Source organism: Coenobita brevimanus, chromosome 56 (assembly GCF_032717465.1).
Source record: "Coenobita brevimanus isolate Jiangsu-jjx chromosome 56, ASM3271746v2, whole genome shotgun sequence".
Lineage (NCBI taxonomy): Eukaryota > Metazoa > Arthropoda > Malacostraca > Decapoda > Coenobitidae > Coenobita > Coenobita brevimanus.
Genome location: NC_137009.1, coordinates 36779400 through 36801626, shown reverse-complemented (window position 1 = coordinate 36801626; position 22227 = coordinate 36779400). Strand labels below are relative to the sequence as shown.

The window sequence follows — 22227 nt, the reverse complement described above, 5'->3', positions numbered from 1 at the left end:
TATAATGATGATAAGAAAAAACTGGGTGGATAAAAGTTATTAATGATAATCACTGGGGAAATTAATAAGGGTTAATTTTTTACTTCATTGCAAAAGAGAAGATATTTTGATGACGATGATCACCAAAAATCAGGTAGGTAAAGATTGTTAATGATAATCAGTAGAGAAATAAATAAGTGCTGATTTCTCACTTCATTGCAGATTTATAATGAACCAAGAGCACTACAGTTCTTTTACATTATCCTGGCCCAGGTTTTGGTCCTTTTGCAGCTTGATTTCATGTAACTCAGTGTTAGAAGAAGACAATACTACGTCTCTTTCATCCTTTCCATGGCATTTCTTTGTGACAAGTATCATATTCTAGTGTTAATCCATTACAGGTCAGTATTCAAGGTACAGCTGTGTCAATTTTAAGCCAAATTAGAGTAAAAAGGGTACAAGTAATGAAAAGATAAAATTTCATCCGTGACTTGAACTGAGGAGTACATGTATGTGTTTAACATCTTCAGTCTGATGATTTATTTTCCATTTTGTTCATGCCACATCCACATGATCTTATTCATTTTAGGATAGACATTTTGAACTGGGTGGGTTAGATACAGCCTTCACTTTTTTTTCTTCATTGTATTCATTTTAGACCTCTCTTTGGAATTTGTCCCACTGTTGGTTTCCCCACATGCTTCAGCCCACAGCATTTCAAGGATATTTTTAATGAATGGAGGACACATTTAGCCTGGTATATGGATTTTTTTCTTTCTTATTAAACTTGTTCCGCTGTTCATTTTCTGTAAAAAAAAAAAAGATGAAGAAAGAAATGGACGGGTTAGATATGGCCTTCATATTTTTATTCATTTTAAAATAAACATTTTGACTGGATGGGCTGGATATAGGATTCAATTAGCCCCTCAACCACTAGAGTCTGTCGTGAATTGAATAAAATCATATGCAGATACAGTAGCAATAATAAATCAGTCAACTAGATCATTGGCGAGGTTAATTTGTATCGGAGTTTGGCTTGTTTTGCAGGCTGTACGCGCTTATTTTAACTGCTGTCTGGGATGGATAAAGAGATGAATGTGCAGTGTAGTGAACATTTGTGCTTCATAGTGTAGTGCATATATTTTCCTTAGAGAAGCAGCTCTTTTGTTTAGCGAATGTTTGTGCATTATAGTACAGTACTGTATACTGAAGTGTATTCCTCGTAGACATGTGAAAGTGTTAGTTGAGTAGTTGAGATGGTGGCAGATGTGAATGAAGCTTGATTGTTATTTTGTGTTAATATGATTATTGTTTTTTTTTTTTTTTCAAAGTGTCATAGCAATCTAGTTTTTTGGTAAGGAATGTTTTTGAGGAAGTATTTAGTACTGTATTCCAAAGTTATGTGTACTGTTTTTTTTTCGTTTTTTTTTTTAACCAAACTTCTTATTTTTTTAAGGTATATGTGTTATTATTATTATTTTTTTTGCTTTTCAGTGACTTTTTGTGATAATGTATTTAATATTCAAGTTATATAGTTTTTTTTTTTAAAGATGTCTTTTTTTAGTTTTCTTGATGCTCTCCAGATGATTTTCTTTAACTTTAAGAGTGCTTCTGAGTGCTAAAGGGATTGTTGAAGGATGTACTGAACACCTTGAGTTGGAAGAGCCTCTGATATGAGTAAAATTGTTTGGAGATGGGAAGAGTAGATTTAGAACATGAAGAGTAGATTTAGAAGGATATCATTTTAAGTGGTTAACCCTGACAGTATGATGATGTCTTCTGTTTGATTGGCCTTTCCTGTTTAATTGTCCTTCCTATTTCATTCTTCCTTCCTGTTTAATTCTGTCCTGTTTAATCTACTTTTGTGTTTAATTCCTCTTTCCTGTTTAATTCTCCTTTCTTATTTTTCCTTTCCTGTTTAATTTTTTCTTTCCTGTGTAATTAATTGTCCATTCCTGTTTAATTCTCTTTTCTGTTAAATTCTCTTTCCTGTGTAATTGTCCTTTCCTGTTTAATTCCCATGTCTTGTGTAATTCTTTCCTGTCTAATTGTCCTTTCCTGTTTAATTCTCCTTCCAGTTTATTTCTCTTGTCTTGTTGAATTCTCCTGTTTAGTTGTCCTTTCCTGTTTAATTCATCTTTCTTTTTTAATTCTCATGTCCTCTTAATTTTATTTAGTGAAGAGGAGATTCCCTGTAGCAGAAAGATTAATGGAGCTTTATTTATTTATTTATTTTATTTATTTATTTATTTATTTGCTTATGTATTTACTACCTCTTAACCACTGGACATATCTCCTAAGTGGAATGAAATTGTTTGGTGGTAGCAAGTGAACCCGGTGGACTGCAGGCTTGAGTTGCCCTCATCCTGCCATCCCCCATTCTCTCTTCAGTGGATAGGGGAGTTGAGATTTGTATAACCAGGCAGTTCAGTCACCTAGTTGTATCAGTGCCACCACGTGAAGGCTTCCCTCTCCAACACTAAGACAAAAGTAAATCCCCTCCAGCACTAAGACGAAAGTAAATCCCCTCAATCCGATAGTGACATTTTACTATTTATTTTTTTCATATCTCCAGATGATTTTGTTTGCATTATGGGGAAGTTTTTGTTGTGAAGTAGGTAATGAAGGCTTTATCTGTAGTTAATGAACACTTTGTATGATCCCTCAGGTTCATAAAGTCTCTCGATCTGAGTAAAATTGTCTGTAGATAGCAAGATTAAATTGAAAAATATATCATTGGAGTCAAGGGTTAAACAAGTACTGTACAGGTATCAGTTACAGTTTTTAATGATCTTATAGCAAGTTCTCTTTCATCTTTACCGTAATACTTATTTTTTTACAGTAAGTTCTCTTCCATTTTTACCATATTACTTATTTTACTACAGCAAATTCTCTTCCATCTGTATTTTGTACTTATTATATCTATTTTTTTATGTCATTTTCTCAGTTGCCTCTGTTATCTCCCTTTCTAAATTCACTTTTTTTTTTTTTTTTTTTTTTTTTTTTTATAAAGTCTCCTGAATGAATGAAACAACAGATAGAAAAGTCCCATTGAGTTTTTTTTGCTGTTTTCTTTCATCATGTATTATTTGTTTTCATTTTTGGTAGTTTGTCCTCCATATTTTTTTTTTGGTTTCTTTTTCACTATAGTCAGTCTGTTTTCGTCTGATGGAACTCGCCCACTCCTATGACTATACTAAGTTGTGGGTGCATGAAATATATTGGGCTTAAGTAAGGAGGTAGGAATGAGTCTCTTTGGTTACTAGTTAACTTTATTCCATCAGTCTGACTACTCCTGGCCATGAACTGAGATGAAAGAGGTTACAAGTATATACAGTAGTGCCTAAATAATGAGGCAGAAATGAGTCTCCTTGGTTACTAGTCAAATTTATTCCTTCAGTTTGACTACTCCTGGCCATTTACTGAGATGAAAGAGGTTACAGGTATCTCTTTCATTATTTTTTGATCCTTCCTCACCCAGTCTTTAGGTGGGGAAAAGGATAATGATGATGATGATGATGATAATGACGACGATGATGACAGTTTTGTGACTCTTTGATGTGTTTTGTTATTCTCCTCTTGTTTTTATTAATGGTGCTTTTATGTGTGTTTAGCTTCCATTGTCATTGTGTTGTTTTGTTTACATCACATAAGTTCATGATCCATCTGTCTTTATATATTCTTCTGTCTGGTTTTATTTATTTACTTATTTATATTTTCTCATGACTTTACTTGATTTAGCTGTCTTTGTTTGTATAATATCTTCAGCATCTGTATTCCTCACATCAGATCCCTGTATATGTTTGTCATTGATTGATTGTCTTGAGCCAGTATTGCCTTAGTAAGGTTCTGTCGTCTTCATTCCTGTGTATGTTAATCTTGGTTTGTTGATTTTCTTGAGACAGGGTTTTCTTAGTTGTGTTCTGTTGTCTTTAGGCCATGTGTTTGTGGGCTTAGAAGCTTCCCTAACACCTCTTCCTTGACTACTTATTTTCCATATTAAACCTTCATATTTAGGCCATGTGTTTGTGGGCTTAGAAGCTTCCCTAGCACCTCATCCTCAGTGTTTTATTTTCCATATTAAATCTTCATTCTCTTTTGGGTGACATTTATGATAGCACTTTTACCTTACTAGACACAGATTTTCTCCTTTTTGCGGCTTATTTAACGTAACTCAGTAGTAGAATAAGATAATCCTATTGGTCCTACGTCCTTTCCATGGCACTTCTTTGTGACTAGTATCATATTTAAGTGTTGATTTATTGTTACAGCTGAGGATTGAAGACGGAGAGATGGCAGTTTTAGGCCAAGTTAAAGTGAAAAAAGTGTAGGTACATTTCCTAATGCAGCACTGACATTTTGCATCTGTAACATACATCACCTCCTACACTAAATTGGCCTGAAACTGCCATCTCTCCATCTTGAATTCTGAGTTGTAGAAATGGATTAACATTGAAGTATAATCCTCGTCACAAATAAGTTCTGTGTAATGGGTGTAGAGTCATTAGTATTGCCTTTTTATGAGAGTGAGGTACATTAAGTAATTTTAATTGCAAAAGGACAAAAATCTGGGCCAGGTGAAGGTGAGAGGACTAATATATCAGGTGGAAAAATAATATAGCTTTTACTACTTGCCATATGGTGTGTGGGATGGTGGTAGTGGTGAGTAGAGGGTCATTGCAAGGTTGTGTGGTGGTTGGAGATAGGTGAGAATTATTACCCATCCTGACATCTCAAGTGTCAAGATTTGGTAGCTGTTAGGAGTGTTTTGTGTGTGTGTGTGTGTGTGTGTGTGTGTGTGTGTGTATTTACCTATTTGTAGTATACAGGAATTGAGCAATGCTCGTGTTGTCCTGTCTCCATATCCGCATTTATCAAGTTTACCTTTACACACATGAATGTTTTTCTCATGCACCACCTCTTTGTGTGTGTGTGTGTGTGTGTGTGTGTGTGTGTGTGTGTGTGTGTGTGTGTGTGTGTAGAGAAGAAGGATCCAAAGGCCACAAGCCCACAAGTATGTTCACTCCAAGAAGGAACAAAAACAAGACAAGAGATAACAGAGTGCCAAATTCAAGATCTGTTCTGTTCACTTTAGGATAGAAACTTTGAACTGGAGGGGTTAGATATAGCAATAATGTACCTCTTTGGGGCAGGAGACTTAAAGTAAATTTGATTACTTCATCTGGTAGCAGCAACAAATAACTAAGAAGGACCACCAAAATTTAGGGAGTTGAAAGGAGAGGAACATAATGGCCTGAGAATAGCCCAGTGGATATGTGGAGCAGAACTGGATGACATAAAGCTTCATAAGAACTGAAAGGGTGATTGAGAGTGGAAAGCATCAGGAAGGAAATAGAAAGGAGGAGATTGAGATGGTTTGGACATGTTGAGAGGATGGAGTTTAGTGAGGAGGTGTAGAAATATAGAGATACTGGGCTGTCAGTGAAGGGGTAGATTGAGGAAGACTTAGACTGAGGTACCTGAGTTAGATCTAGGGAAATCGCAGGAGAGCTAGTGTATAACAGTCTAAGTGGGGGAGTGCCATCGATTGAACCCCTATGACCCACACTGCTCAGAAAACCAGTGATGGAGGTGATGATGTGGGGGTGTTAAGTGGCCTTCAAAGCCCATTACAGGATTATTCATTTCCCTTTTTTTTTTTTTTTTAATGCTTGTCTGTTTTGGTGTTTCATATTATTTTAAGTTTTTCCAGTCACACAGCTCTGTCTTTGTGAATTTTACAATATTTTCTTCCAAATCCTATTGAGTCAGAAGCTGATATCTTTGGTTTCGTCTTATATCGGTTTTGTGTTTTGTAGATTGTATTGTGTCATATTTTTTTTTAGTTATTGTGTTAGTCTGTCATTTAAGCCTCTACTGATGTCCTCTTATTCCTTCATATTTTGTGCATCTGTCTGTACTTCGTGGCATCCTCTGTGTATGCCTTTTCTTTCTCTGCCAAGCCTTGTATGCCCTGAAGCCTTACTCTTTCATATTTGTGTATGTTCTTATGCCTTTTCAGTCTCCACCAAGCTTCAGATGCCCTGTAGTCTGTTCCTTCATATTTGTGTCCTTATGCCTTTTAATCTCTGCCAAGGTCTCAGGTCCATGCAGCATATTCTTTCAGTTTTTGTGTATGTGTTCTGTTTTTTGGGGTGTCTTGTGTCGTGGTGGTGTGCCATTTCATACCCCGTCGAGGCCTAAATGTCCCTTATGCACCCCAGGGACGCAGAACCTAATGCGACGACAGAGCCTGGTTAAGCTCCACTCCCTCACCATCGAGGCGCCCATCACCCGAGTCTTCAATATCATCTCCGCGGCCCAGGAGTCCTCGCCCTCGTACGTCTCCCAGGCGCTAGAGCGAGCCCTGGAAATACTCAGGTCCACAGAACTCTACTCACCCCAGCTCGTATCCTCGGCTCCCTCGGACAGCGTCAAACCTGTCCCAGCAGATCCTGTGGCCACTGATCTGTTAGGAGGATTATTGGCGGTAGGTTTGGTGAAGTAAGAGAGTTTTCCTTCTTTGTGTTTGGTGATGGATGAGAGTTTTCCTTCCTTGTGTTTGGTGACGGATGAGAGTTTTCCTGCCTTGTGTTTGGTGATGGATGAGAGTTTTCCTGCCTTGTGTTTGGTGATGGATGAGAGTTTTCCTTGTGTTTGGTGATGGATGAGAGTTTTCCTTCCTTGTTTTTGGTGATGGATGAGAATTTTCCTTCCTCGTGTTTGGTTTCCTGATTGTTTCCTGAACCCCAGGAAAATGGTTTCATGAACCCCAGGAAACCATTTACAATATTGGATGGTAACCATATAACCAGATACAATAACGGGGTTTTGTGAAGCCTACAAATGGTGCCCCTGTTAACTGGATGGAGATGCAAATGTGACATCCACCCAGGAACTAAACCTTTTCGATTTTCCCATTCTTGCTTTGGTGAGGTGCTGTCATCTGTAAAGGGAGCATCGGTTTACTGCATTGGACAGCACTGCTGAGGCCTTTGCTTTCCCTGTGGTTGATGTTTCTGCCCACCCAGAAAGATTGGGGTTGATCAGCAACAAATCCAGTATCCAGTTGTCTTCATCCATACCTCACTGATCAGTTGTTATCATTTTTGCAGTATTCTCCCAGTACGATATCCAACTCTGTCTTCTGTCATACTTTGCATGCCTTGTCTCCCCTAACAGCAAGGCCCCAAGCCACTACTCTCAGCGCGACGCAGCAGCAATGACACAGCAGTAAAGTCGGCTGGGGGTGCTGGAGGGGGTGGGGGTGGGGGAGCCCGTTCGTCCCTCCCTGCACTACAGCAACATGCCTCGGCCGCCATCAGGGAACTCCTCGCCGAACACCTGGCCTGGAACTTCGATATCTTCAAGCTGGAAAAGATCTCAGACAAGAGGTGAGGGTTGGGATCCTTCTGATTGAGTGTCCATGTTTTGAATATCACAGCTTTATTGACTTTATTCTTCTTGCACACTCATGCAGTCATTGAGCTGTAGGGAAAGTTCATATATTCAAAGGTTTGGAAACAGTATTAACTCCTTTAGTATGATAACACCAGCATTTTTTTTAAATATTTCCTACTAGTGCTAGACAGTTGCTAATATGTTCAGATAAGAGATTTTTGAAATATTTCACATTGAGATATACTTTTTATTCACCATAAGATATACTTTTTATTCATCGTAAGATATACTTTTTATTTACTCGAAGATATACTTTTTATTCACTTTAAGATATACTTTTATTTACCTTAAGATATACTTTTTATTCACCTTAAGATATACTTTCTATTCACCTTAAGATATATTTAAAAAAAAAAGAGGTTAGATATGAGCATCATTTATCTTTTCAGTGTGAGAGATTTTTTCCAGATGAATGATATCATTCACATAACAAAAATAAAATAAAAAATATATATACATCATTGGATTGAAGAGGTTAAAATTGGGTTCCCTTTATATGTATGCCATTATTTATTTTTAGGTTATCAAATACTAGTTCTCATACATAACCCACCCTACCTACTTCAAGCGAATCCAGTCCTTCCTGCTTTAATACTCTTCCAGGACTAAACTAAAATCTATCTCTTGCCAGATGCCATAATCCTGGTAGGGGTGGCCGTTTGTCTCTGAGTTAATTGTTTTATGGGGAGGGGCACTAACCCTCTACCAACCCACTTGATGACACATAGCAGACATGTACGGATTGTTTGTATGGTTACCACCCAGTATTGTAAATGGTAGGCTTGTCACTCAATGTAAAGCCACCTGAAAAAGAAAAGAGTAGTAAAAAGTGACTGGAAAGATGGGAGAAATAGGAAGAGAGAGCACACACAGACACACACACACACACCCACACACACACTGCTGAGGGGGAGGTGGTGGCTCAATCGGTAGAGAGGTGGCCTGCAGTCTTACCGGACCCAGGTTCAAATCCCCGCCGGGGCAGGGAACAGTTTAAGGATTTGAATTTCATTAAATCAGACTTTACTGATCTACCAGAAGACCCGCCGACATGTCGTAAAAATACCCCCGCTAATACCAATACACCAGTCCTGTATGAGACAGCCCTATCATGTATTCAATATGGACGGTGGGTGTTAGCGCCGAAGTGGTGACATGTAGAGGTGTATGGTATGTAGGAGGACTGCTGGGCCTTGATAGCAGGCTGTGGAGCCTATGCCCAAAGTCGGACACATAAAAAACACCCACACACGCACGCACACACACACACACACACACACACACACACACACACACACACACACACACACACACACACACACACACACACACAAAACAAGTAACAAGTGGAGTCCCTCAAGGCTCAGTGTTGGCACCAGTAATGTTCCTGATTTATGTAAATGATATGGTAGATGGAGTGAACAGTTATGCAAGTCTGTTTGCTGATGATGTAAAGATCTTGAGGAAGATAGAGGTTGAGGAGGATTGTAAAATACTGCAGGAGGATTTGGATAGGATACACAATTGGAGCCGGACGTGGGAAATGAAATTTAACGTAAAGAAATGTAAAATATTGGAAATGGGTAAAAGTACCAGGAGACCATCACTGAATTATTTTTTGGGTAATGAATTAATCACAAAAAGGAGAGAAGAGAAAGATTTGGGAGTGCTGGTCCAAGATAGTTTGTCACCAGAAAAGCACATTAACAAGATAGTTGGAGAGACTTATAAACTCCTGACTAACATAAGAGTAGCATTTCATTATATGGATGAGGAAATGATGAAAAAATTGATAGTGGCCATGATCCGCCCCAGGTTAGAATATGCAGCGGTAGTGTGGTCCCCACACAAAAAGAAAGATATAAACAAGATTGAGAGAATACAAAGAACAGCAACCAAGATGGTCCCCAGTCTGACAGACCTGTCATACAGAGAGAGGCTGGAAAAACTGGATTTGCCTTTGTTAGAGGAAAGGAGAAAGAGGGGAGACATGATTGCGGTGTTCAGGACCATGGTGGGAGTAAATAAAATTGACAAAGAAGATCTGTTTGTATGGGATAAGAGAGCAACAAGAGGACATGGAATGAAATTGAAAAAGTCAAGCTGCTTGAAGGATATCAAGAAATATAGCTTTCCTTACAGAAGTATAGACTTATGGAATAGCCTGGACAAAGAGATCGTCCAGTCTAGAAACTTAAACGAGTTTAAAGTTAAATTCGACTTATTGAGAAACAGCGACGGAAACCCACGAGCATAGTACATTCCGTGTATATCACAATTAGGTATATTAGGTAAATACCTAAATATTTGGAACGACCTAGACAAAGAGGTGGTGCATGAGAAAAACATTCATGTGTGTAAAGGTAGACTTGATAAATGTGGATATGGAGACAGGACAACACGAGCATTGCTCAATTCCTTTATACTGTACTACAAATAGGCAAATAGGTAAATACACACACACACACACACACACACACACACACACACACACACACACACACACACACACTAACCCAGTCTCGTAAAATGTGGTCCTCTTTAATCTCTTGCGTCCTGGGATGTCGCACAGTTTAATTCTTACCATCTCTTGATTTTATTTAGCTCATGTTTTATCTTCTGTACTGGAGGGGTTAATCATAGCCTTAATAAACCCCTTTTATTGTGAGAGGCCTTTGCAAAGTACAAAAAATAGTAACAGTAAGAAAAAGGACATAGCCAGAGTCAAAGGGTATATTCCTCCCACACAGGCCCCTCGTATGGCTGGGAATGAGTCTTCTGTGCTGGTTCGATGCCCCGGTGACCCTAGGGTGTGACGAACAGACCCTGCAGAACTGGCTGATGCTGACTGAGGCGACGTACCATGCTGAAAACTCCTACCACAACTCCACACACGCAGCTGACGTGCTACAGGCCACCGCGTACTTTCTCAACTGCGACCGGATAAGGCAGCTTCTGGATCCACTTGATGTTGTGGCGTGTCTCATTGCGGCAGTGGTGCATGACGTCGACCACCCAGGGAAGAACAGGTGAGGTTGAGAGGCGGGGAAAGCAGGGAGGTATCGTGATGTGAAGGTGAATGATTCGGAAGTGTAGCGATGTGAAGATAGGTGGCTGGGAGTGTAGGGATGTGAGAGAGATAGAGAGAGAGAGAGAATCATGGGGGTATTGACTACTGACATAGGAGCAACTTTGGTAGGTGAACTTAGCAGAATTACAAGCATTAATTGTACTGCATTTGGTGGTGGTTTGGTCATTGTTGTTGTTTTTGTTGTTCCATGCTCATCTGAACGTACACAAGATAGACTGAAAAAATGCACCCAGAAGAGATCTTTATTGAGGCTGTTGTTTGGCTGTGTGGAAATGATGATGAATGAGAGACTGACTAGAAAGGTGTAGGATGGGGAGGAGAGGAGGGGAAAATCAAGGATGAGATGGAAGGATGTAGTGGAGAGATACATAAGTGAGGGGGAGTGTGAGCTGGAAGGAAAGAAGCCAAATGGCAGATTACAGGGCAACTTGGAGGTGATTTGTTTGTGGCCATCCCTTATGGGCTTAAGATGTTCAGCAGTTGATAGATAGATAGATAAATTGTTAAAGGTTTGTCCATATTGTGAGAGAGTGATGCCAGAGGTGAATGTATTGTGGTGTGAGGGGATGAATTTTAGTAATGGCACAGTGGACTAGGATTTGTTTTTTGTGCTGGTACTGAAGTGATGAGGGAGAGATTTGTTTCTCTCTCTCTCTCTCTCCCCCCTTTTAATAAAGGCTCCAATTTGCTTGCATGTGTCAGCTTTGGTTGCCAGATGGCGGCTTTCCACACTGCTTGATATTTACCAGTCCCTAAATCCTGAGGTCACACTCTTTGACCTCATCCCAAGTCTTGGTAACCTTATTCTGTTCAGCCAGGTTATATAATTTTTATTGTATTTTTTCTAATTCCTGATCATTTTATTCTGCTTATTGATTCTCGTAATGAAGGAGTCAGTGAATGAATACATAATCCTTCCAGTTATGAGAAATTATCCTATGGTAGAGAAAATCATAGGAGACAGAATAAAAGAAATATGAAGCTCTCTGGCAGAGTGGGCAAACCTTTTATGATACTAATTGACCACTTGTGAGTTTGGGATACAAGGAAGTAAAAAAAAAAAAAAAAAATGTCATTAGTACAAATTGCATTTTAAAGAGATGAATATCATGCCAACATAGGTTTAACATAGCATCAAGTATTTGTTGAACAGTGTTATGCTTTAATTTAAAAGAGGTCTCAAATACTGCATAAATGAATGGTTCCTGATATTGTAATATGCTTATTTATGGATAAATCAATGCTTAACATTGTTCTGACAAAAGATTGAGCTGGCTGGATGAATTTTGTGTGAAGCACGTGACCAGGGATTTGTCACCTGTTTTTAACATGACAGCGTTTGGATTGACTCTGTCAGATAGGTATATATGAAGCTACATAACGTGGTGAAACCTTTTGGCCTATCAGAGGGAGCCAGGATTCCGTGGGCTTGAATGATGAATGAATGGAAGCGTGGCCCATTGAATTGGGCAAACTTTGGCTGATCACTCTGCCGTAGGGTGGGAAAGGAGGCCCAGATGATGATGTTGATGTTGATGATGATGATGATGACATTGTTCAGCAAGTAACTGTACTTGATATTATGTCAAAGCTATTTGCACATGATATTATAGTTTAGAGGAATTTATTCTAATCCATTGAAAATTATCGGTGTCATTATTATGAACTTCCTTGTAGGCCAGGACTCACAGTTGCCCAGTTGGTTTGCCTCTCCTGTTATAGTAATTGGTTTGGTTGTTCCATTGCAGTGCGTTCCTGTGCAACACGGACAATGAACTGGCCATCCTTTACAATGACCAGAGTGTGTTGGAGTCCCACCACGCGGCCGTTGCATTTAAACACACGCACTCTGATCCCCGGGTCAACATTTATAAGGGTGAGTACTAGGGAGAGGAGGAGGGGAAGTCCAAGGATGAGCTGGAGGGAAGGAGTGAAAAGATATATAAGACAGGGAAAGGGAGACCAAGGATGAGATGGAGGGGTGGAGTGAAAAGATGTATACAACAGAGGGGGAGACCAAGGATGAGATGGAGGGATGGAGCAGAGAGAGATATATGAGAGAGGGAGAAGGAGGAGGGAGAGACCAAGGATGAGATGAGGAAGAAGGAGGAGGGGGAGACCAAGGATGAGATGAGGGAGAAGGAGGAGGGGGAGACCAAGGATAGATGGAGGGATGAAATAGAGAGTTACATGAGAGAGGGTGTGTATGTTGGAAGGAGAGGGCCATCAAATGCCAGAGGACAGGGTGTGAGAGGAAGCAGTTTTGTTTGTGGCCACCCTTGTGGGATTAAGACTTCTGGCAATAGATAGATGTAGATAGATAATACTGTTCTGTATTTACTCTAACTTGGCCTAACATTGCCATATTTTCAACTTGATTTTTGAGTTGTAACAAGAGATGTAGAGAGTGAGAGCAGTGTGAGTATAAGTGGTTGGGGAATGGCTGGGAGAAGAGATGAGAGGAGGGAGGAAGAGATCAGTAGGTCGGAAGTAGTGGAAGCGATGAAGAAGATTAAGCTGGGAAAGGCCCCAGGAATTGATGGAGTGTGTGGTGAAATGCTTAGGTATGGGGGTGAGATTGTTGTGGAGTGGATATGGAAGTTGTGTAGATTGGCTTGGGAAGAGGGAAGGGTTCCAGAGGACTGGAAATCAGGTATAATTGTTCCTCTGTACAAAGGAAAAGGGGAGAGAGAAGTATGTGGTAACCATAGGGGTATTTGCCTTCTTAGTGTGACTGGTAAAATATATGGTCGAATACTCATTGATAGGGTTAGGCATATGACAGAGGAGCTAGTTGGAGAAGAACAAGGGGGATTTAGGAAGGGAAAAGGGTGTGTAGATCAGATATTTGTTCTAAGATGTTTAGTGGAGAAGTATCTAGAGAAGGGAAGGAAAGTGTATGCTGCCTTCATGGACTTGGAGAAAGCTTATGACAGAATAGATAGGCAAGGTATGTGGAAGGTATTAAGAATATATGGAGTGGAGGGGAAGTTGTTGAGTGCTGTGAAGAGTATGTACGAGGGAGCTAGGGCTACGGTGCGAATGGATGGTGAGCTGAGTGAGTTCTTTGATCTCAATGTGGGACTGAAACAGGGGTGTGTGATGTCTCCATGGCTGTTTAATATATATGTGGATGGGGTTGTAAAGGAGGTGCAAGGTAGGGCAGTGGATGTGGGGGTTGCCCTAATGAATGAGGGTGAGATTTGGAAGCTTCCGGTGTTGCTGTTTGCTGATGATACAGTATTGTTGAGTGAAGATGAATGGGAGTTGCAAGGTTTGGTGAATGAATTTGGGACAGTGTGTAGGAGGAGGAAGCTGAAAGTTAATGTAAACAAAAGTAAAGTTATGGTGTTTGAGAGGAATGAAGTCATAGAGTGTGCAGTGAGGTTGGATGGTGAGGATATGGAGAATGTGAGTGCATTCGAGTACTTGGGTAGTGTGATGAGTAAGGATGGAACTTTGGGGGATGAAGTACGTGAAAGGGTACAGCAGGGAAGAAAGGATGTTGGTACACTGAAAGCAGTGATGAGAAATAGGGAGGTGAGTATGGAAGTTAAGAAGTCACTGCATGATAGTATTGTGATCCCTACCCTGACGTATGGAAGCGAGGCGTGGACCTTGCAAGAGGGGAACAAGTCAAGAGTGAGAGCAGTGGAAATGAGTTACTTGAGAGGAGCATGTGGAGTGACGTGGAGGGACAGGTTAACGAATGAAGAAGTGAAGGAACGTTGTGGGGTAGATGTGGATGTGGTTGAAAAGATTAGGAGAAATACACTGAGGTGGTTTGGACATGTGGAGAGAATGGAGAATGAAAGACTGACTAAGAGGGTGTATGTAGGTGAGGTGGAGGGAGGGAGAGGGAGGGTTAGACTGAGGATGAGGTGGAGGGATGGAGTTGAGAGGTATATGAGGGAGGGGGGGGGGTGAGTTGGGGGGAGGGGAGTCAAATGGTGGGTGACAGAGTGACTTGGAGGCGTTTTGTCTGCGGCCACCCTTTGCGGGATTAGGGCGTCAGGCTATAGATAGATAGATAGAACAAGAGATTACTGTTTTAAGAGATTGTCACAATAATAGAATATTATGCTGGTCATGAAGAAGTGCTATGGGAAGGATGTTGAACTGCAATATTGTCTTTTTCTGCCACTGAGCTTCATAGAAATAAGCTGCAAAAGGACAAAAAATTGAATCAAGTGAAAATAAATAAACCGTATGTCTTTTCTGGCACGAGGTGATTTTATTGTTTAGAGTGGCCCAGTCCTGTATTCTCATTAGTTAATGTAGTTCCCTAACACCTTTTCCTAAGTGATTTATTTTGTTTATTGCACATTACTGTCCTCTTCTGAGGATATAAATAGCATTCAAAAGGTTATTAACCAACCACATTCAAAGTAAATTGCAAAGAATGGGGTATTAGGGAGCATCTTTAACTGACTAGAATATAGTCCCAGCCTGAAGATGGCACGGTAGAGACTCAGTTTCTGAGAAGTGTCTGTCTACCTGTAGCCAGACGCCACAATCCTGTAAGGGTTGAGTGTTTGTCTTTTAGATAGACATTTTATTCAGAGGGGCACTAACCCTCCACCAACCCACTTGCTGACATGTAGGGAACACGTATAGGTTGGTTATATGGTTACCAACCAGCGTTGTAAATGGTTTCCTGATTTTCTGGAAGCCATTTGGCTTGTCACTCAATGTAAAGCCATCTGAAAGGAAAGAACGGTAATAAGAAGTGACAGGAAAGACAGGAGAAGCAGGAAGAAAGAGGGCAGATACAGAAAAAGAATGATAAAGGTGAAGGAAGAAGCGAGCAGCATTACATCCTAAGAAGTGACTGTAATCTTTTTAGTCATAAAATGCCATTGAGGGGAGTAGGTTATAGTAATTTTACCTTAACGTGGCCCAGATTATTGTCCTTTTCAGTATAGTTCACATAGCTAAGTGGAGGAATGTGACAGTACTTGGCTTTACAACTTATCCATAGCACTTCATGACTTTTATTATGTTCTGGCATTAATCTCTTGTTACAACTCCGTATTCAATATGGAGAAATGGCAATTGTTGGCCAAGTTAAAGTAAAATGGGTATAGACATGTACCTCTGAATATACTATACTGTACTACTTTTATTCTAACTCGCGCTAAAATTGCCATCTCCCGATCTTCACTGTTCATCTCTAACAATAACAATGAGAAATGACGCTAATCATGAAAAAGTGCGATAGATAGGATGTAGAGCCATGGTATTATATTTTCCCTTCATTAACCTATGTGAAATGAGCTACAAAAGGACTCAAATTTGGGCCAGGTTAAGGTGGAAAGAGTATAGAATGTGGTAGCCTGGCATTGGACACCTGAATCATGGAGAGAATAACATGGAATTGGTATAATATTCTCTCTCTCTCTCTCTCAAGTACTACGATCAAAAGAAAATACCTTGAATGATTATAGGTCATTCACCTTAATTTGGCCCAAATTTGTCCTTTTCCAGCTTATTACACACAACTCAGTGGGAGAATAAAACAGTGCAGCGACTCTACTTCCTTCCACAGCACTTCTTCATGACTAGCACCATATTCTAGTGTTAATCTGTTGTTACAGAGCAGTATTAAAGATGAATAGATGGCAGTTTTAGGCCAAGTTAGAGTACATCTTAATGGGGGTAACATCAAATTAATGGTAACTTTTTTATTTCTTATTTTTTGTTTATATATTTATATTTTTTTTCAGTTACTAGGACTAAAAATTCCAAAAGCTTGAATGATGAGTGTTTGAAATTGTCATCTCTTTAAGTCAGACTCTTATTTTTTTTTATTTTTTTTTTATTTTTTATTTTTTTTTCATGCACTCGAACTTGGCCCAAAACTCCCATCTATCCATCTTTAATGACATTTTGTAACAATAAATTAACACTACAGTATGGTGCTTGTCACAAAGAAGTGTTGTGGAAAGAAGTAGAGTCACAACAATGATTTATTCTCCCAGTCAGCTACATGATATAAGTGTTAATGAACAGTACAGGGCCCTCAGGAACAACCTCTTGAGAGTTACTGATACAGTGTGTGGATGGACAGGGGGCCCCCCAAGACATAAAGTAACTTGGTGGTGGGATGAGGATGTAGAAGCTGCAGTTAAGGAGAAAAGAAGGCTTTTCTGGGAGTAGAGAAAGGGCGGTAACAGAGAGGAATACTTGGCTGCCAAGCGTAGGGTTAGAAGAGAGGTTTACAGGGCAAAGTCTGAATCTCAGAGACTTACTTGATAACCTAAATAGTGGGGAAAGGAAGAATATGATATTTAAGGTGGCAAATATATTAAGAGGGAGAATAGGGATGTCACAGGCGAGCAGTGTGTGAAAAATGATGAAGGAAGGGTAGTGGTGAACAGTGGGGATATTAAAGACGCCTTTGGAAAGCATTACAACCGGTTGTTGAATTAGGAGTTTGACTGGGACTGGGAAGGTTTGAAGCCAGCAGATCCAGTGTTTGGCCCTTGGCCCTTGATGACGCAGCTACTGTGAGCAGGGCAGCAGGCAGGATGCAGGTGGGGAAGACAGCAGGTGTGTCTGGGTTGACTGCTGAAATGTTGAAAGCCTCAGGAGATATAGGAGTGAGGTTAGTCACTGATTTGATAAATACAATTATATGTGAGCGTGTTGTCCCCAGATGATTGGCCAAAGAGTGTAATTGTAAATGTGTACATAGGGAGGGGTGATGCCCTGGAAAGAGGAAATCATAGATGCATAAAGCTCTTGGATGAGATAATAAAGGTAATGGAGAGAGTTCTAGAAGGTATGAGTATAGAAAGAGTGAATGTTGATGAGATGCAGTTTGGGTTTATGCCTGGCAAAGGGACTACTGATGCCATATTCATTGTTCGATAGCCTCGGGAAAAATATGTAAGAAAGAAAAGGAAACTGTACTTTGTTTTTGTTTATTTAGAGAAGGCCTTTGACAGAGTCCCTACGGTGGTGGTGGTGAAGTAGGAAATGAGAAAGCTTGGGATCGAGGAGTGGCTAGTCAGGGTGGTTATGGCAATGTATGTTGGTGTACGCAATCAGGTAAGGGTGAATGGAGATTTGAGTGATGAGTTTTCTGTGAATGTTGGTGTGAACCACGGGTCAGTTTTGAGCCCCTTGTTTATCATGGTACTTGAAGCTCTCTTACATGGCTTCTGATATGGACTCCCGTGGGAGATGTATGCTGATGATTTGGTGTTGATTGCAGAGAATGAAAGGGAGGCGGAGGAAAGATTTGGGAAATGGAGAGATGGTATGAGGCACAAGAGCTTAAGAGTAAATGTAGATAAAACAAAAGTGATGGCATAGGGCTGGGGGTGGTACTGTCAAAGAAGAGGTGGAGTGGCCATGTGCGATTTGCCGCAAGGGCGTGGGAAGTAATTCCATCTTGTGCAGTGTTTGTGATAAGTGGGTGCATAAGAGATGTAGTGGTATTGGAGGTAGACTGCGAGATAATACTGATTTTACGTGTGCAGTGTGTTGGGGTGATCACGTTGAGATTGTCAGGTGTGAAAGGATTGAACTTGTTGGTGAGTCTCTTGAGTGTGTGGAAGATTTTTGTTATTTGGGAGACATTTTATGTGCTGGAGGTGGGGGTGGAGCTAGCTCTGTGACTAGAGTGAAGAGTGGTTGGAAGAAGTCCAGGGAGCTGTTGCCTTGCCTGACATCGAGATATTTTCCCTTCATGCAGGGGTCTTTGTATATGCATGTGTTAGGAGTGTAATGCTGTATGGTAGTGAGACCTGAGAAGTAAAGGAAGAGGATATTCGCAGGCTCAGACGTACAGAAATGGCACTGATTAGGTGGATGTGCAGTGCATCCCTGAGTACATGGCCTGGGGGGCTAAGTTTATGATGGAAGAGTTGAGAGGTGTGTATTGGTGTTGTGATGAGGAGAGGTAGATTGAGATGGTTTGGGCATGTGGAGAGGATGGGGGATGATAATTGGGTGCAGAAAGTGAAAGTGTTAATGTTAAGGGTAGGGTAGTGAGAGGTAGACCAAAAAAGACCTGGGACGAGGTCATTGAATGTGACCTCAGGGATAAGGGACTAAATAGAGAAGCTGCCAGAGATTGAGCAGCATGGAGATCTGCCATTAGGTGACCAAGGCCGTTGCATGCGAGCCTGTTGGAGCCTTCAAAAATGAAGAAACAAGCAAACAAATACAGTGGGGAGAATTAGGTCTGGATGATGGTAAATGATGAATTAGTACAGTACCGGTACAATAGTGAGAATTAGGTCTGTATGGTGATAAATGATGAATGAATACAATACAGTTGTGAAAATTAGGTATGGATGATGATAAATGATGAATTAATACAATACAGTAGTTTGAATTACTATGTGTTTCAGAGGCCGTGAGGCATCATTTTTCGCAAATATCTTCTAAACAAACTGTTGGAGCAGTATGGTGTTTTGGCACAGCTTGTTTCACACCCTGCCTTAATTTTTGGCAGTATAATGCATTGCCAACGGCGATACCACGTTGAGTACACCGCTTCCCGTTCGATCAGCGAAGTTAAGCAACGTTGGGTCTGGTTAGTACTTGGATGGGTGACTGCCTGGGAACACCAGATGCTGTTGGCATCCCTACGTTAAGTGGGGTTGGTGGAGGATTAGTGCCCCTCCCTGTAAAACAATTAACTCTAAGCCCTTGGCCACCCCGTCTGGGATACATGGCGTCTGGCAATGAATGAATAATGCATTGCCAGATGTGGTTAATAAAGGCGCTAACTCTTGACTCTAATGGCGAAGCCTGGCAGGAGCCAAGTAGGTATTTGAACAAGGGTAGCATGATGTAGCTGTGACGTCTACCCATCCACTACCTCCACTCCTGTCTTCCCCTTTCCCCCCCTCCTCACCTCCCTCCTCCCTCTCCCCTGCCCTTCCTCTCTCTCTCTCTCTCTCTCTCTCTTTCTCTTTCTCTTTCTCTCTAACATGCATTATACATATAAAATGCAGCCATGCACATGTTACCTTTCAATAGTGGCAGATAACTCGAAAGTATATGCTGAGTATGGTAGGGTGGTTTATGCTAACAACCGTGATTGCGGTTCTAGCGTGTTTGGCCGGTTTAAGGTGTCCGGTCCCATACTCGTTGAAAGGAGTGAATATGAGATTGGCTGTCATTATTACTGTATTTGCTGATATGTGTATCTTGTGCCAAAAAAGGAAAGTTAAGATTAATTTTCTTTCTTCTAAAACCATGCAGATGAATCTACCAGTGAAGGCTGAACCTGAAAGAATATCTCATAAACCCATCTCAGTGTTTTGTTGATTGTGCGTCGTGAAGTCCAGGAGTCCAGATTTGAATGAAAGCGGTCTGGGAGGTTTGTTGATGTGTAGTACAGTTCTGTAGGACATTGAGTATTATAGATGCAGAGCCATTGTTTGGATATGGAGGAAGTGACTTTGCTTAGATATTGGAGCTGTGAGAGTATTTTGAAATGGTGTTGCTTAGAATTTGAGGTTGTCTAGATATTTTAGCATTCAGTACAGATTGAAAGATTGAGAATATTCTGACATGGTCTTGCCTAGAATCTGTAATAGTATTTTGTAGAGATATATGAGCATTTACTAAATATTGAGGCTTTGAGTTGGTATTTGGAAACTGAAATAGAAACTGAGGCATCAAGAGGAAGTATTATGAAGATAGTAAAGTAGTGGTGCATATAGAATGAACTAGTACAGTATTATGTGTATACCTGAATAGTGAATTGATAGTTTAGTTTCTTTTTCTTTTGTTTATAAAGGCTCCAACGTGCTTGCATGCATTGGCCTTACAAGCACATGGGAGCCTTTAGAAACAAAACAAATTGAACTGAAACAAAGCTTGATTCGTCACTCAGGTATATACGCAACACAAAGTGAGGCATTGAATCACCCTCAGGACATTGATTAGAGATTGAAGCATTGAGTTGAAGTTGAATCAGTGAGAAGCTGTTGAAATAGTTTTGCATTGGGTTTGAACTGGTATTGTGTAGATATTTGAGCACTTAGTAGAAGTTGAGGTATTGCATAGATAATTGAAACATGAAGTAGATGAACAGTAGTGGCTTTGAGTAGATAATAAAGCATTGAGAAGGCATGTAGTATATTGTGAAGAGGTTGTATTTACCTATTTGTAGTATACAGGAATTGAGCAATGCTCGTGTTGTCCTGTCTCCATATCCACATTTATCAAGTCTACCTTTACACACATGAATGTTTTTCTCATGCACCACCTCTTTGTCTAAGTCGTTCCAAATATTTAAGAATATACCTAATTGTGATATACACGGAATGTACTATGCTCGTGGGTTTCCGTCGCTGTTTCTCAATAAGTCGAATTTAACTTTAAACTCGTTTATGTTTTTAGACTGGACGATCTCTTTGTCCAGGCTATTCCATAAGTCTATACTTCTGTAAGGAAAGCTATATTTCTTGATATCCTTCAAGCAGCTTGACTTTTTCAATTTCATTCCATGTCCTCTTGTTGCTCTCTTATCCCATACAAACAGATCTTCTTTGTCAATTTTATCTACTCCCACCATGGTCCTGAACACCGCAATCATGTCTCCCCTCTTTCTCCTTTCCTCTAACGAAGGCAAATCCAGTTTTTCCAGCCTCTCTCTGTATGACAGGTCTGTCAGACTGGGGACCATCTTGGTTGCTGTTCTTTGTATTCTCTCAATCTTGTTTATATCTTTCTTTTTGTGTGGGGACCACACTACCGCTGCATATTCTAACCTGGGGCGGATCATGGCCACTATCAATTTTTTCATCATTTCCTCATCCATATAATGAAATGCTACTCTTATGTTAGTCAAGAGCTTATAAGTCTCTCCAACTATCTTGTTAATGTGCTTTTCTGGTGACAAACTATCTTGGACCAGCACTCCCAAATCTTTCTCTTCTCTCCTTTTTGTGATTAATTCATTACCCAAAAAATAATTCAGTGATGGTCTCCTGGTACTTTTACCCATTTCCAATATTTTACATTTCTTTACATTAAATTTCATTTCCCACGTCCGGCTCCAATTGTGTATCCTATCCAAATCCTCCTGCAGTATTTTACAATCCTCCTCAACCTCTATCTTCCTCAAGATCTTTACATCATCAGCAAACAGACTCGCATAACTGTTCACTCCATCTACCATATCATTTACATAAATCAGGAACATTACTGGCGCCAACACTGAGCCTTGAGGGACTCCACTTGTTACTTCCCTCCATCCAGACATCTTTTCCTTTATTACTGTCCTCATTTGTCTGTCTCTCAAAAAGTCTCTCATCCATTCCAGAAGTTTCCCCTTTAGTCCTCCTATATATTCTAGTTTCCACATTAGTCTCTTATGAGGTACCTTGTCAAAGGCCTTCTCTAAGTCTAAGTACACACAATCCACCCAACCATCTCTCTCCTGTACCACATCAATCGCTCTTGAGTAAAAGCTCAACAAGTTTGAAACACATGACCTTCCACTTCTGAATCCAAACTGACATTCAGCCAAAATATTCATCTCTTCCAGATATTTTATCCATCTGTCTTTCAGGATTCTCTCACACAATTTTGCGACCATGCTGGTTAGAGACACTGGTCTATAATTCAGGGGTTCTTCCCTGTTTCCTCCCTTGTAAATTGGTACCACATTTGCCCTCTTCCATTCTTTTGGCACTTTCCCCTCTTCCAGTGAGCATACAATTAAG

General features: G+C 40.3%; 1 protein-coding gene and 1 non-coding gene across 2 annotated transcripts in view; both read left to right on the top strand.

Annotated features, from left to right (window-relative positions):
* The window catches only part of LOC145401612 (high affinity cAMP-specific and IBMX-insensitive 3',5'-cyclic phosphodiesterase 8A-like), a 125502-nt gene that overhangs the window by 87590 nt on the left and 15685 nt on the right, over window positions 1-22227 (top strand). The window contains exons 9-12 of the mRNA XM_080273805.1: window positions 6204-6466; window positions 7162-7373; window positions 10191-10469; window positions 12280-12407. Coding sequence (XP_080129931.1) covers window positions 6204-6466; window positions 7162-7373; window positions 10191-10469; window positions 12280-12407 — 882 coding nt within the window. The remainder of the gene's footprint in view (window positions 1-6203; window positions 6467-7161; window positions 7374-10190; window positions 10470-12279; window positions 12408-22227) is intronic.
* Window positions 19010-19128, top strand: LOC145401841 (5S ribosomal RNA). Its single transcript, XR_013897681.1, has one exon. It is a non-coding gene; the product is annotated as a 5S ribosomal RNA (ribosomal RNA).